This window comes from Crinia signifera, chromosome 6 (genome assembly GCF_055691185.1).
Source record: "Crinia signifera chromosome 6, ASM5569118v1, whole genome shotgun sequence".
NCBI lineage: Eukaryota > Metazoa > Chordata > Amphibia > Anura > Myobatrachidae > Crinia > Crinia signifera.
This window is the reverse complement of record NC_139222.1, coordinates 283,234,498-283,247,009: the sequence shown is the minus strand read 5'-3', so window position 1 is coordinate 283,247,009 and position 12,512 is coordinate 283,234,498. Positions and strand designations below refer to the sequence as shown.

General features: G+C 47.2%; 1 protein-coding gene across 1 annotated transcript in view; it reads left to right on the top strand.

Moving 5' to 3' along the window:
* Positions 1–12,512, top strand: part of SHOC2 (SHOC2 leucine rich repeat scaffold protein) — a 37,170-nt gene that overhangs the window by 2,774 nt on the left and 21,884 nt on the right. Inside the window, exon 2 of the mRNA XM_083149836.1 lies at positions 10,445–11,346. Within this exon, the coding sequence (XP_083005962.1) occupies positions 10,641–11,346 (706 nt within the window). The 5' untranslated portion in view covers positions 10,445–10,640. The remainder of the gene's footprint in view (positions 1–10,444; positions 11,347–12,512) is intronic.

The window sequence follows — 12,512 nt, the reverse complement described above, 5'->3', positions numbered from 1 at the left end:
GGGGGTTATTTTAGTTCACTCTTTCTGACAAAACCCTACTTAGATGGACAAAACCATGGCCCTTATTCTGGTTGGTGCGGTAATGTCCGCGTGCGTTCATGCCGCCGATGTTTTGTGTCTGCACATGTGCGAACGGAACGCACGTCCAAATTCTGCATGAAATGTGTACACTATGGAGAGGGGAGTGAAGAGCTGTTTGGGCTCATTACCATATGTTTACACCCCGCGTTTCATGGGCGTTCCCATGAAAACGCTGGGCGTACGTATGGTAATGCGGTCGTGACGCACGTGTAGGGGGCAGACATATGACATTGCCGGATGTCAGCTGCCCGCCCAGATCCCTGCTTTTGCACAGAGAAATGTCCGTGTGGTCTGAGGTTGCGGGAGCTGGCGGACCACTCGGTCCTGCATTCGATGGTCTGCGACCATCGAATGATGGGGGAGGTTCCAAGAGATGGAGGAGGTGTATCCGTGAGAAATCCACTCGTGCTCCGTGCGGTCAGCGGCTTACCGCGTTCGGACGGAGTGAGCGATCCGTACGAAAGGCGGGGTTTAGGACGCACGGTCCTGCCCGCATATTCGGCTCCGTCCGCACCGACCAGAATAAGGCCCATGTGCACTGCAGGTGGGGCAGATGTTACTTGTGCAGAGAGAGTTAGATTTAGGTGGGGTTTAACTTCAAAGCAAGATCTATATTGCCATGTAAAAATAAAGCAGTTCGTATTTACCCTGCACAGAAACAAAATAACTCACCCAAATCTAATTATCTCTGCACATGTTTCATCTGCCCCACCTGCAGTGCACATGGTTTTGTCCATCTAAGAAGGAATTTGCATCCAAGTGTGAACTAGAATACGTCACAAAACAAGGCAGTCTCATACACAGAGGAATCCCCCTCATTTACTCAAATAATCAGTGAGTATAATTCATCCTCAGCCTATAAACCAAAGGCGGAAGAGAAGTGGAGGTGCATTTTTCGGACTTTGGTCTCATTCTGGAGTTTTTTCATTTACCCCTTTGATTAGCATAATTTGGGACTTTGTGCCAACACCAGCATCTGTAATTACTAGTTGTGAGGATCACACAGAAGTTATGTATTTCGTTTATATTTTGTGTCATCTCCCTCCACAGTTTGTGAACTTCCCACTGCAAAGATCGTCTCCTGCATCTAGCGTGTTTATTGATGGCAGCATGTGCTAGTTCTGGATGTGTAATCCCAGTCTGGGTTTATTTCTGTAGCATAGACTGCTATAGTCTGGCAACTATGGTGAGGGGAACATTACCTAGACTTCATAATGATTTCTGCGGTTTGGGGGGGCTCTGTGATCATCACCAGTGAATAACTACTTGGGGGTCACATTATTTGGAAGGGGGAAATTTACTCTTTCAAATAAGGGTATCCCTTAGTATGTCAGTGCCAGGATTGGGGGAGATGGGGAGGGGGGGGGGTGTGGTATTTTTATAATTCACATCACGGTTTATTTAAAAGAAGAAAAAAAGTTACTTAATGGGGTATTCAATCCAGGCCAAATTTTTTCACCAGGCGAAAAACCATCTCTTTTTTTGCCTGTTTTTAGGGCAAGTTCGACTACAGTATTCAATCCCGCACTGATTTTTCGCCTACATCCTCGAAAACTGTGCAAATCGGCGTAATTGCCGCAAATTCATGTGGTTTTGGTGAATTTGCAGCCATTTGTGCCCATACCGATTCACCCCCAAACAAAAGCGAAATGGCAAGGGGCAAAAATGTACTAAAAAAACCCCCATTGCATACTGATTGGCAAATTTTAGCGTTTTATTTTCTTTTCGCTTTGCTAAAAATTTGGCCGAGATTGAATACCCCCCTTAATTGTAATGCAGTACCCACAAAAATGATGTTATTTCTTGTAATAATACTTTGTTTGCTTATACCTTGTGATACAGGTTACTTGTCCTTAGCCCTGCAGGAGTTTGAAAAGGATTAGAAACCTTGCCTAAAATTCCTCCTTATAGTTCTCATTTGGACCATGGGCGGGGCTAGATGATGTCATTACTATGTCATCATGTTGAAGTCATTAACACCCTATACCAGTGGTTCTCAAACTGTTTGCTGTGGCTCCCTGGGGTGCCTTGAAACACTTGCAGGGGTGCCCTGGGCTGGTGGTTCCGGACCAATTCAAATTAATTATGGTTAATTATTTATGTGCAAAACCAGTGCTGGTGGCTGCCAATAATAAAATATGTACAAACAGAAGCAAACTCCTGTCTTTAACACATAACTGACCTTGGAATTGCATATAAACCCAATCTAATAAATTTATGTGTGGTCTAGGAGTGCCGTGAAAAAATGTTGATACCCTTAGGGCGCCGTGTTTCAAAAAAGATTGGGAACCACTGCCCTATACTACACATGCTAAGAAGTACTGAGATAGTGGTTATTCTAATGTCCACATCTCCCTCCCCAGAACATCAGTGAACAGATTGGCTCTCCCTCCCTGTATTTACGGCCCCAGTTTGCATCATTATACAGTGAAGAGCCATTTATCATACCTACGGGCCACCTGCTTAACATTGAAGTAGGCAGCACCCGTGGGACTTGGCCAATGATTAGTGAATATGACAGAGGACCACCCCTTCCACCTCCCCACACCGAAATGCAAGACTCATTCCTGTCTTTGTGGCAGTTAGGAAAAATGTTTGAGTTTTTTTTGCAATTTTACTTCGTATACACACTTGTGTGACCATTGTGGTTGTGTTATGGGGTTAATATGCAAACTAATATTATTCTTCGGAAACTCTGAGAAAATAATACAGGTCTAATTTGTGAGGGTTCTACATAGGCAATTGCTGATATTTTTGTAGGAACATGGATGGCTGTTAAAGGGGTTAAAATGTAAATAAAACCTTAAGCGATTCTTTGTGGAATACACACACTAGCTGTAGTCTGCGTTCTCGCGTATGCCCAGCCGTCGCAATACGGCAAGCTGCGTTCATACGGCAGCCAATCATATCCATAGGACCCTGGTTCTCATACATTTTTTTTTTTTTTAAGGAAGCGGTGGCTTATACTGACTGTAAGTACCGCTTCAAGTCGCTGGGAAGCGGTGGCTTACGTTGGTGGCGTACAAAAGCTGCCAGTTTGTAAATAAAGCCATTTCTTTAGAAAATGACATTGGGTCCCGTTTTGAATTTAAGAAGATATGATATTGACATAACAAATGAATAAATGTGACGAGAATGAAATTTTCCCTTTGTTCGAGCCAATTGTTCAGCAGTAGTTGAAGTGATCTGTCCCTTCAGTGCCTTGCTTTATTGGTGAAATATGGGTGAAACAGTATGGAGACTCTTGATTTGATCTTTGCACCAGTTACATAGATGTACAGAGGTAGTTTAATGATATAGGGCAAGCCTGGCCAACCTATGGCTTCTCCAGCTGTTCTGAAACTTTAAATCCCAGTATATCCCGTCACAGTTTTGCTATTACGGAATGCTACACTGTGGCAAGGCATGCTGGGATGTGTAGTTTCACAACAGCTGAAAAAGCAGGATGGCCAGGGCCTGATCTATTTTCTTTCTGCTTCACTGCCCTTCTGTAGCATTGTATTAATGTTTACCTCCAGTGGTAAATGTCTCTGTACATAGGGTAGTACCTGCCGTCTATTGTTACAGGAGTAAATTGGGTACTTGTGAGTTATCTGGGCGCCCAATTTTTTGATTGTATGCCTTAATACCCCTTTCCCACTGCAGGCTTTACACGTGTAAATGCCGTTTTTTTAGCCTTTTTAAATGGCTAGAGCTGCAGTGGGAAAGCTCCAGGTTGCTTTACACGGGTAACAAATACCGGTTTTTGTTACCCGTGTAAAAAGCAGTGTTTTTAACGTGTAATAGCTGTTTTTTCGGCAGTGGGAAAGGGGTAGCCCTTTACCCGTTAAAAAAAAAACCGGCATGGGGTCCCCCCCCCACTGCCGAAACCAGCACCAGGCTGAAGGAGCCGGGGCTGGTAATAAAAAATCAGGAAACCCGACAAATAGGGGTTCCCTGATTTTTTACAACCAGCCCCAGGCTCCAGGTCCGGGGCTGGTTCCCAAAATACGGGGGACAAAATGACTAGGGGTCCCCCGTATTTTAAGAACCAGCCCCAGGCACAACCAGCCAGCAGGGTAATGCCACAGCCGGGGGACACTTATGATATAAGTTCCCGCGGCCAAAGCATTAACCCTACCGACCAGTCAGCCTGGCCAGGGGCCCTGGGGGAGTGGGGACCCCCCCAATAAAGGGGTCCCCCCCCTCCAGGACTTACCTGACCAGGCTGAAGCCTGGTGCTGTCCTCGATGCCCCTGGGCGGTGGGCATCGAGCTGATGGTATTGTGTAAAAAATAGAATAAAAACCATTGTCTTTTACTGGTGAACTATGAGTCCCAGCAAGCCTCCCCCGCAAGCTGGGACTTGGAGAACCACAAGTCCCAGCCTGCGGGGCATTAAAGGGCCCGCTGGGTCTTGTAGTTCCACAGTAAAAGAAAGAGTTAAATAAACACACTGACACACGTGAAAAATAAAAGTTTAATACATACATAACACATACATACTGATACTTACCTATCTTGAGCCCGTAGGTAGCCCTGGTCCTGATGTCCTGGTCCGTGTCGGCGTCTGTATCCAGTCGGCATCCCTGTCGGCGACGGCGTCGGCGGTCCGGAGTCCGAAGAAATCCATTTGGGAAGCTGTGGAAGGAAACCATACTCACCTGTCCCAGCGCGACGTAGTCCAGGTAAGGTCTTTGCAAAAAAAACAAACCGACACCCGAACCAGACCGGACTGACGGAGACGCACGTGTGTTTGTTTACATCGTGCGGCTCCGCCTCCCGAATGCCGCTATTGGCCGCCTTGCGGCCTAGCGGCTCCTGATTGGCCGCTAGGCCGCAAGGCGGCCAATAGCGGCATTCGGGGGCGGAGCCGCACGATGTAAACACACCGTGCGGCTCTCTGCCTGTTCGCTTGGTTCGGGTGTCGGTTTGTTTTTTTTGCAAAGACCTTACCTGGACTACGTCGCGCTGGGACAGGTGAGTATGGTTTCCTTCCACAGCTTCCCAAATGGATTTCTTCGGACTCCGGACCGCCGACGCCGTCGCCGACAGGGATGCCGACTGGATACAGACGCCGACACGGATCAGGACCAGGGCTACCTACGGGCTCAAGATAGGTAAGTATCAGTATGTATGTGTTATGTATGTATTAAACTTTTATTTTTCACGTGTGTCAGTGTGTTTATTTAACTCTTTCTTTTACTGTGGAACTACAAGACCCAGCGGGCCCTTTAATGCCCCGCAGGCTGGGACTTGTGGTTCTCCAAGTCCCAGCTTGCGGGGGAGGCTTGCTGGGACTCATAGTTCACCAGTAAAAGACAATGGTTTTTATTCTATTTTTTACACAATACCATCAGCTCGATGCCCACCGCCCAGGGGCATCGAGGACAGCACCAGGCTTCAGCCTGGTCAGGTAAGTCCTGGAGGGGGGGGACCCCTGGCCAGGCTGACTGGTCGGTAGGGTTAATGCTTTGGCCGCGGGAACTTATATCATAAGTGTCCCCCGGCTGTGGCATTACCCTGCTGGCTGGTTGTGCCTGGGGCTGGTTCTTAAAATACGGGGGACCCCTAGTCATTTTGTCCCCCGTATTTTGGGAACCAGCCCCGGACCTGGAGCCTGGGGCTGGTTGTAAAAAATCAGGGAACCCCTATTTGTCGGGTTTCCTGATTTTTTATTACCAGCCCCGGCTCTTTCAGCCTGGTGCTGGTTACGGCAGTGGGGGGGACCCCACGCCATTTTTTTTTTTTTAAATTCTCCCCCCCCCCCCTATCTTTACACTGCTTAAACGGGGTTTTAAACGGGTAAGTGTGAATGTGACAAAAACAGCTTTTAAACAGTAATTTACCGTTTAAAAGCTGCAGTGGGAAAGAGTCTTTATGGCTCTTACCCGTTTAAAGACCCGTTTAAAAAAAACGGGTCTTTACCCGTGTAGGCAGTGGGAAAGCAGCATTAGTTAAGGCATACAATCAGATGCGATGCGATATCGCATCGCATCGCATGCGACCATCGGATGCGATGACCCGATTTTTCCATAGGAATCAATGTTAAAATGATTCCTATGGAAAAAGGGGTCCTTTTCATACCCCTACTATCCAAGTGGGCATGGAGTTGGATATAAACCTGTGGCGAGCGTAGCGAGCCCCGCGAGGGGACGGTATTCTGTGTCCCCTCGCGGGGCTCGCTACGCTCGCCACGCTTCGGGCTCGGTGGCTCGCTACGCTCGCCACAGGTTTATATCCAACTCCATGCCCACTTGGATAGTAGGGGTATGAAAAGAACCCCTTTTTCCCATTGAATTCCATGTTAAAATGGACTCAGTCCATTTTAACATTGATTCCTATGGAAAAATCGGGTCATCGCATCGCATCGCATCCGATGGTCGCATGCGATGCGATGTCCCGATCCGACCCGATTTCGAAATCGGGCGCCCAGATAACTCACAAGTACCGTAAATTGTAAAGTGTGTCTGCTGCATGCATGTTGTAACTGGGTCTCTGAGGATCCCTGCACAGTGGTCTGGTCTCTCCTGTTGGTTTCTTCTGCTACATTCATTTCATTTCATGACTTCAGGTAGCTTATCCCATAGGTGTCACTATTCGTGAATGAAGTGTTGACAGTGTATTAGATAGGAGATAATTGCGGCTCTTCTACCTACATTTGATACTGGTTACCGTCCTTCATGCGCACTTGGGTTAGCCCAGTATTATGTGAAAAGGATCAATCTTCTAACAAGAATAGTTCTACAAACTGGCCACTGCTACAGTTACTCTCCTACCATAATACATAAATTCGCAACCCTTCAGTTGCAAGTCGAGATGTGACTGAACTATGTACAACTAAAGGTTCCCATACACTTATCCGATCTGGGCCGATTTCACCCGATCCCGATGGATCGGGCCGAGAAATTTTCCCAAATCGGTTGTCTTTTACATCCCCTCCGACCCAATGTGTGGTCCTGTGCGTATCGGGTTGGACCCTACATATTGAACCTGCTGCATGGTCAACGGCCAGCCTGTCTTTTTAAAAAAAAAAAATCAATGCTGCTGGCCACAGGTCCGCTTGGTACTTCCCAGACACTGCGGACTGCTTGTCCCACCCTGACGCTGCACACCGGTCACCCACACCCCCAATCCTGATTGGCTGTTTTTTTTTGTCGCTCTCCATTGTATCACTTTTTGAAGCTTGATACATTTGACCGTTGTTACAGTGACTTGACTTATTATTTGGCAGGATTCGGCATGAAAAGCCGGCGGTCGGGATCCAGGCGTTCAAAATCCCGCAGCCGAAATCCCGACAAGAGGGGATGTGGATCGCCCCCCCTTGTGGGCTCGCTGCGCTTGCCATGCAGCGGGCCCGGTGCATCGCTACGCTCGGCACACTAATTTATTCTCCCTCCGAGGGTGTCATGGACACCCACGGGGGGAGAAAGTGTTGGGATTCCGGCGTCGGGATTTTGAACGCCGGGATTTAAACGGCATCCCATATTGCATTCATCATTTGTTGCAGGCTTGGTGGGTCAGCCTCTTGCCAGATGAGAGGTACGGGCGGTGCAACGGTTAGCGTTCTGGCCTTACAGCACTGAGGTAGTGGGTTAGATTCCTTCAACGGACCTAACAGGGTTGAGTTTGTATAGTTTTACTGTGCCTGTGCAGGATTCCTCAGGGTTCTCCGGTTCCTCCCACAATCCCAAAAACATGATGATAGGTTATCTGGCTCCTCATATATATGAACCCCAGTGTGTGTGTATACACGCGCGCGTGCATGCATTTAGGATAGACTAGATGTTTATCTGCCGTCACATTCTATGTTTCTAGGTAGCAGGCTAGAAAGCTTCTGCAGACTTAGAGCCGTCTGTGCATTCACGCCACACACACCCTGCTTGTATAAAGCTGTAAAGATATGTTAGGAAGGCTGAGGCTTCATTTTATAAGCATTTGCATTGTTTTGTGTGTTTCTTAGAACCCAGACAGATAAATACAATGTAACCTCTGCTTCCCGGGTCTCACCGGGCATGGGCACAACGTCTGTTTCCCTGATACTTGGGCAGAGAACTTTCTCTACATCTGGCATATATACTGCAAGAAGTGCTGTGCGCAATGAGTTTGTGGGTAACCTGGGTACGCCTTCCTAGGAATTCCCTTCTCACGGCAGAAACAGTCAAGTTAGACAGGCACTAAAGTTAGACAGGCACTAAAGTTAGACAGGCACTAGTAAGACATGCCAACATGCTCAATATCCAGACAGCCTACTGTTTTTTTAAATTATTTTTTATTTTTTTAAATCGACTCGATTGTTGATCTAGACGTCGATCCCCTATACCAGGACCATTTGCTCTGTGTGTGCTCTGTTATTCCCATCGTGGTCCCCGTTGCTGTCTCTTGGCTGCTGTTTCTTAGCTGCCAGGTTACCAGCTTGTCTGACCGCTAGGGACACCTACAATATGATGCCAGCACTGATACTATATTGATTGGTGAAGTAGATATCGCTGCACCTGCAAACTCTGTAAGGCTGGGGAGATGGCGCGGACTACAGGAGTAATGACTTACCCTAGGGACACAACAGGAGAAAGTGTTACAGAAAATGATGGTTTTTCTCCCTTTTAATACTCCGTGATCATTATTAATTTGGAGAAACTTGACCCAACGTTCAGGTTTGTCCAGTTTTCAGATGTCTCTTTCCCCCCTGGCCTGGTGATACGGTCGAATTATGACCACACTTAGGTCGACAGTCATTAGGTCAACACCGTTGGGTCGACAGGGGGGAAGGTCAACAGGTGTCTAGGTCGACATAGGTGTAGGTCGACAGGTGTCTAGGTCGACACAGGACAAGGTGTACATGGGTTTAGGTCGACGTAGCGTTAGGTCAACATGGGTTATGTCAACAGGTCGAAAGGTCGACATGTTTTTTTTTACTGTTTTTTGAGCCGACATGTCCCGACAGGGGGTATTTCAGGCCCTGCCATCCACTAGGGCATGGTGGGAGAATAAAATAGTGTGCCGAGCGCAGCGAGGGGCTGCGGTTGCCTTCCAACTGTGTCCATGTCGACTGTGTCGACATCCGGGTAAAAAAACCATGTTGACCTTCTGACCTGTCGACATAACGATATGTCGACCTAGACACCTGTCTACCTAGACACATGTCGACCTAATAACTGTCGACCTAAGTGTGTGATAAAATATCCACACCCCTGGCCTGGGCTTTAATGCGGAGGGAAGTCTCCCTCATTGTTGTGCAATTCTCCTGCCTGGGTATATGATGGGCGATTGTCCATTTATAGTGAATCGTCTGCTATTGGTCGGTCAGTGTGCCTGTCACCTGGCTGTACAGGACCGTGCTCAGAGTCCTTGGATCAGGAGGGGACAGAGACTGTTTTCCTATTTAATGTTGCGTGTCCGTATTGGTACGGAAGCACCTGCACCAGGTACAGGTACACCCAGGTACACCTGCACTCAAAACTGCATTCACTAAAAAGTATTTCTTTTGTGTTTTGTAGATTTGCATGTTTTGTAAAATAGTTGTGTGTCTGGCACAACTAGCAGTGAAATGTCTGGACGCACAACATCGATAGACGTTGTTCATGTGGGTTGTGAGTCTACTATGCTGTAAGTGTGATGCACAAAGACATTGTGTTACACAAGCATCATTCCAGCCCGTTCCCTTCCTTACAGTGTCTGTACCTCTGTCTGCCATCAACTCCATGCAAACAGGATGGCCGTTTAAAGATAGTGTTATATGATTGGATAGGAGGAGAGAGGTTCTTCCTTAGTATTGGATGAGTTTGGCTGGAGTCTGTCGCGTGCAAGAAAAGCTGTTTCTTAGCAAATCCGTTGCCAAAGTTCAGAATCATTGCATCTTGGCAGCCACCTCTCAGTATGGTCACGGTATCGATAGTTGAGGATTTCTTATATTAAAAAGGATACTGTATCTGATTACACGAAGCCAAAGAGATGTTTTGTTCAAATGTTAGCACTGTGCTGCTGCCTTCCCCACTCCCAGCTGATCATCCCAGGTTCTTCTGTATTTCGCCCAGCCTCATTAGATAGCCAAAGACAAATTAGAGGCCGCACTTAACAAAGATCAATTTAAAAGGTTTCATTGTACGTGACCTACGCCATAAAAATCTTAATGAGCATATTTCCCTAACTGAGTTTGATTATCCATCATTTATATTTTATAGAACATTCCATATGCAATAAAAACTTTTTGTTAATTTGCGTTCTGTGCCGGTTATTCCTTTAGCCGTCACCCGGGAAAGTGTTGGACGCAATCTGTAAACTACTGACGGCCTTCCATGCCCTAAGCTTAAAGAAATGTAGCCTGTTCTGTGTATCTATGTGTAGTACGTTGCATTGCGTTACAGCTTCTTCTTTGTGTTTTACAGATGGTCTAACCTGCGAGCCTTCTCATCGTCCTCCATCCTCTTCGGCTTGTTGACCCGCGGATCTTCTCTAGGATACAATATGTAGCTGGGTGATATTTTTAATTCCGCATCTACTCTTAATTTTTCGAGACAAGGGATTGTTCATGCTCTGTGCTCACGTGGAGTTCATGAGGTTCTTGGTTTGCAATCCATCACCATGAGCGGCAACATAGGAAAAGAGAAGGACCCCAAGGATAAAGAGCACAAAGCGCCCACCACAGCGAAGGACCGTGAAAAGGAGCCCAAGGCCTCGGGGGGTCCTGTAAAAGAGAGCAAAGACAAGGACCTGAAGACCAAAGTGAAAGATGCCAAAGAAGGGAAGAAAGACGCCAGTGCGGCGCAGCCCGGCGTGGCTTTTTCTGTGGACAACACGATAAAACGTCCGAACCCGGCGCCGGGGATGCGTAAAAAGGCCAGCAACGCCGAGGTGATTAAGGAACTGAACAAGTGTCGGGAAGAGAATTCCACGCGCCTGGATTTGGCCAAAAAGTCCATTCACCAACTTCCGGTCTCTATCAAAGAGCTGACGCAACTAACGGAACTTTATTTATATGGTAACAAGCTACCGTCGTTGCCAGCGGAGGTGGGCAGCCTGGTCAACTTGGTGACGTTGGCTCTTAGTGAGAACTCTTTAACCAGCCTGCCGGACTCTCTGGACAGCTTGAAGAAGCTGCGCATGCTGGACTTACGGCATAATAAGCTACGAGAGATACCGGCTGTGGTGTACAGGCTGAGCTCTCTCACCACGCTCTTCTTACGCTTTAATCGGCTCACTACTGTGGAGAAGGACATCAAAATCTTGACGAAGCTGACGATGCTGAGCATCCGGGAGAACAAGATCAAACAGCTGCCAGCAGAGATCGGTAAGGGGATGTTTAATGTCTCTGAGATTTGAAGCCAGTCACCTTCCTACTAGCAACTGTGCTATTATATAGGTAGTGATCCCACCAGGATGTGTGTAGGGCACTGGGGAGCGGGGTGGCCCAGGCGGCTTCACCATTGGGGGCTGGCTATTTCAGTGTCAATAACGAGGGCATGCTTGGCGCCTATAGAGGGGATGGGCTTGCCACAAGATTTCCATGTCCTGTGAATAGTCGGCACGCATCTATACAGCAGGGTGCTGGTGAAAGGTCAAGGCGCTGCGCCTGATAATACAGCCCAGCCCACACCCGAACTACTGTACATGTAGTGAGAGGTGCTACTACCTTCCTGGGACTAGTAGTGCCACACACAAAGAAAGAGAGCGCAGATGCACTGTTAATAAATCACTAATTATTACATTTGCAGTTAATCCTGGGGTTCAATCTAGGGCGACCCCCAAACCGGCTTAACCAAACCACACCAAGGCTCTGTACTAGTGAGAAATAGCAAGAGAAGTATTAGATAAGTGAGCTCAGCTACTATATATTACAGTGTTACAGAGGTGACGGTGGGCCGAGTGTAGTAGGTTTTAATAAGTGATACAGTATCAGCCAATCAGCTCCTACAGTAACTGCTATCTTACCATCTGTGCTTGAGAAATGATAGGTGCTGATTGGCTGGTACTTTATCGCCCTACTTGAACACTTGTTTAGGCTTAATACATTTAAATAAAAGGTGTTCTAAAGTGCTTCTCCTTTGTATATTCTATATCGTATTGATCTGCACACTTGAAGGTTGCAGGCTATGAAACACGTAAAAATGTATTAGATTTAGCATTTGTAACGGTTGAATAGCTCACCTGCATTATTTCTCTTTGCACTGAAGAGAATCCCATCAATATACACCAAGGCTCGGGGACAAAATGTAGCCATATATAGAGCGAGTATATACCATGCCCTTGTATGTGCTGGACCAGCGCTACTATGGATGCCTGCTACAATGCAACTCCCCATTCCTGCCTGGGGTGTCACTCACTGCTGTGGTGATTGTACCACAGTTTGGTCTGTATTTCGTTGGAAATACAGACCAGACTTTGGTAGAAGTACCACAGCAGAGATTGACACCCCAGGCAGGACAGAGGAAGTACATGGGGTTTTTAAAGGTTCAG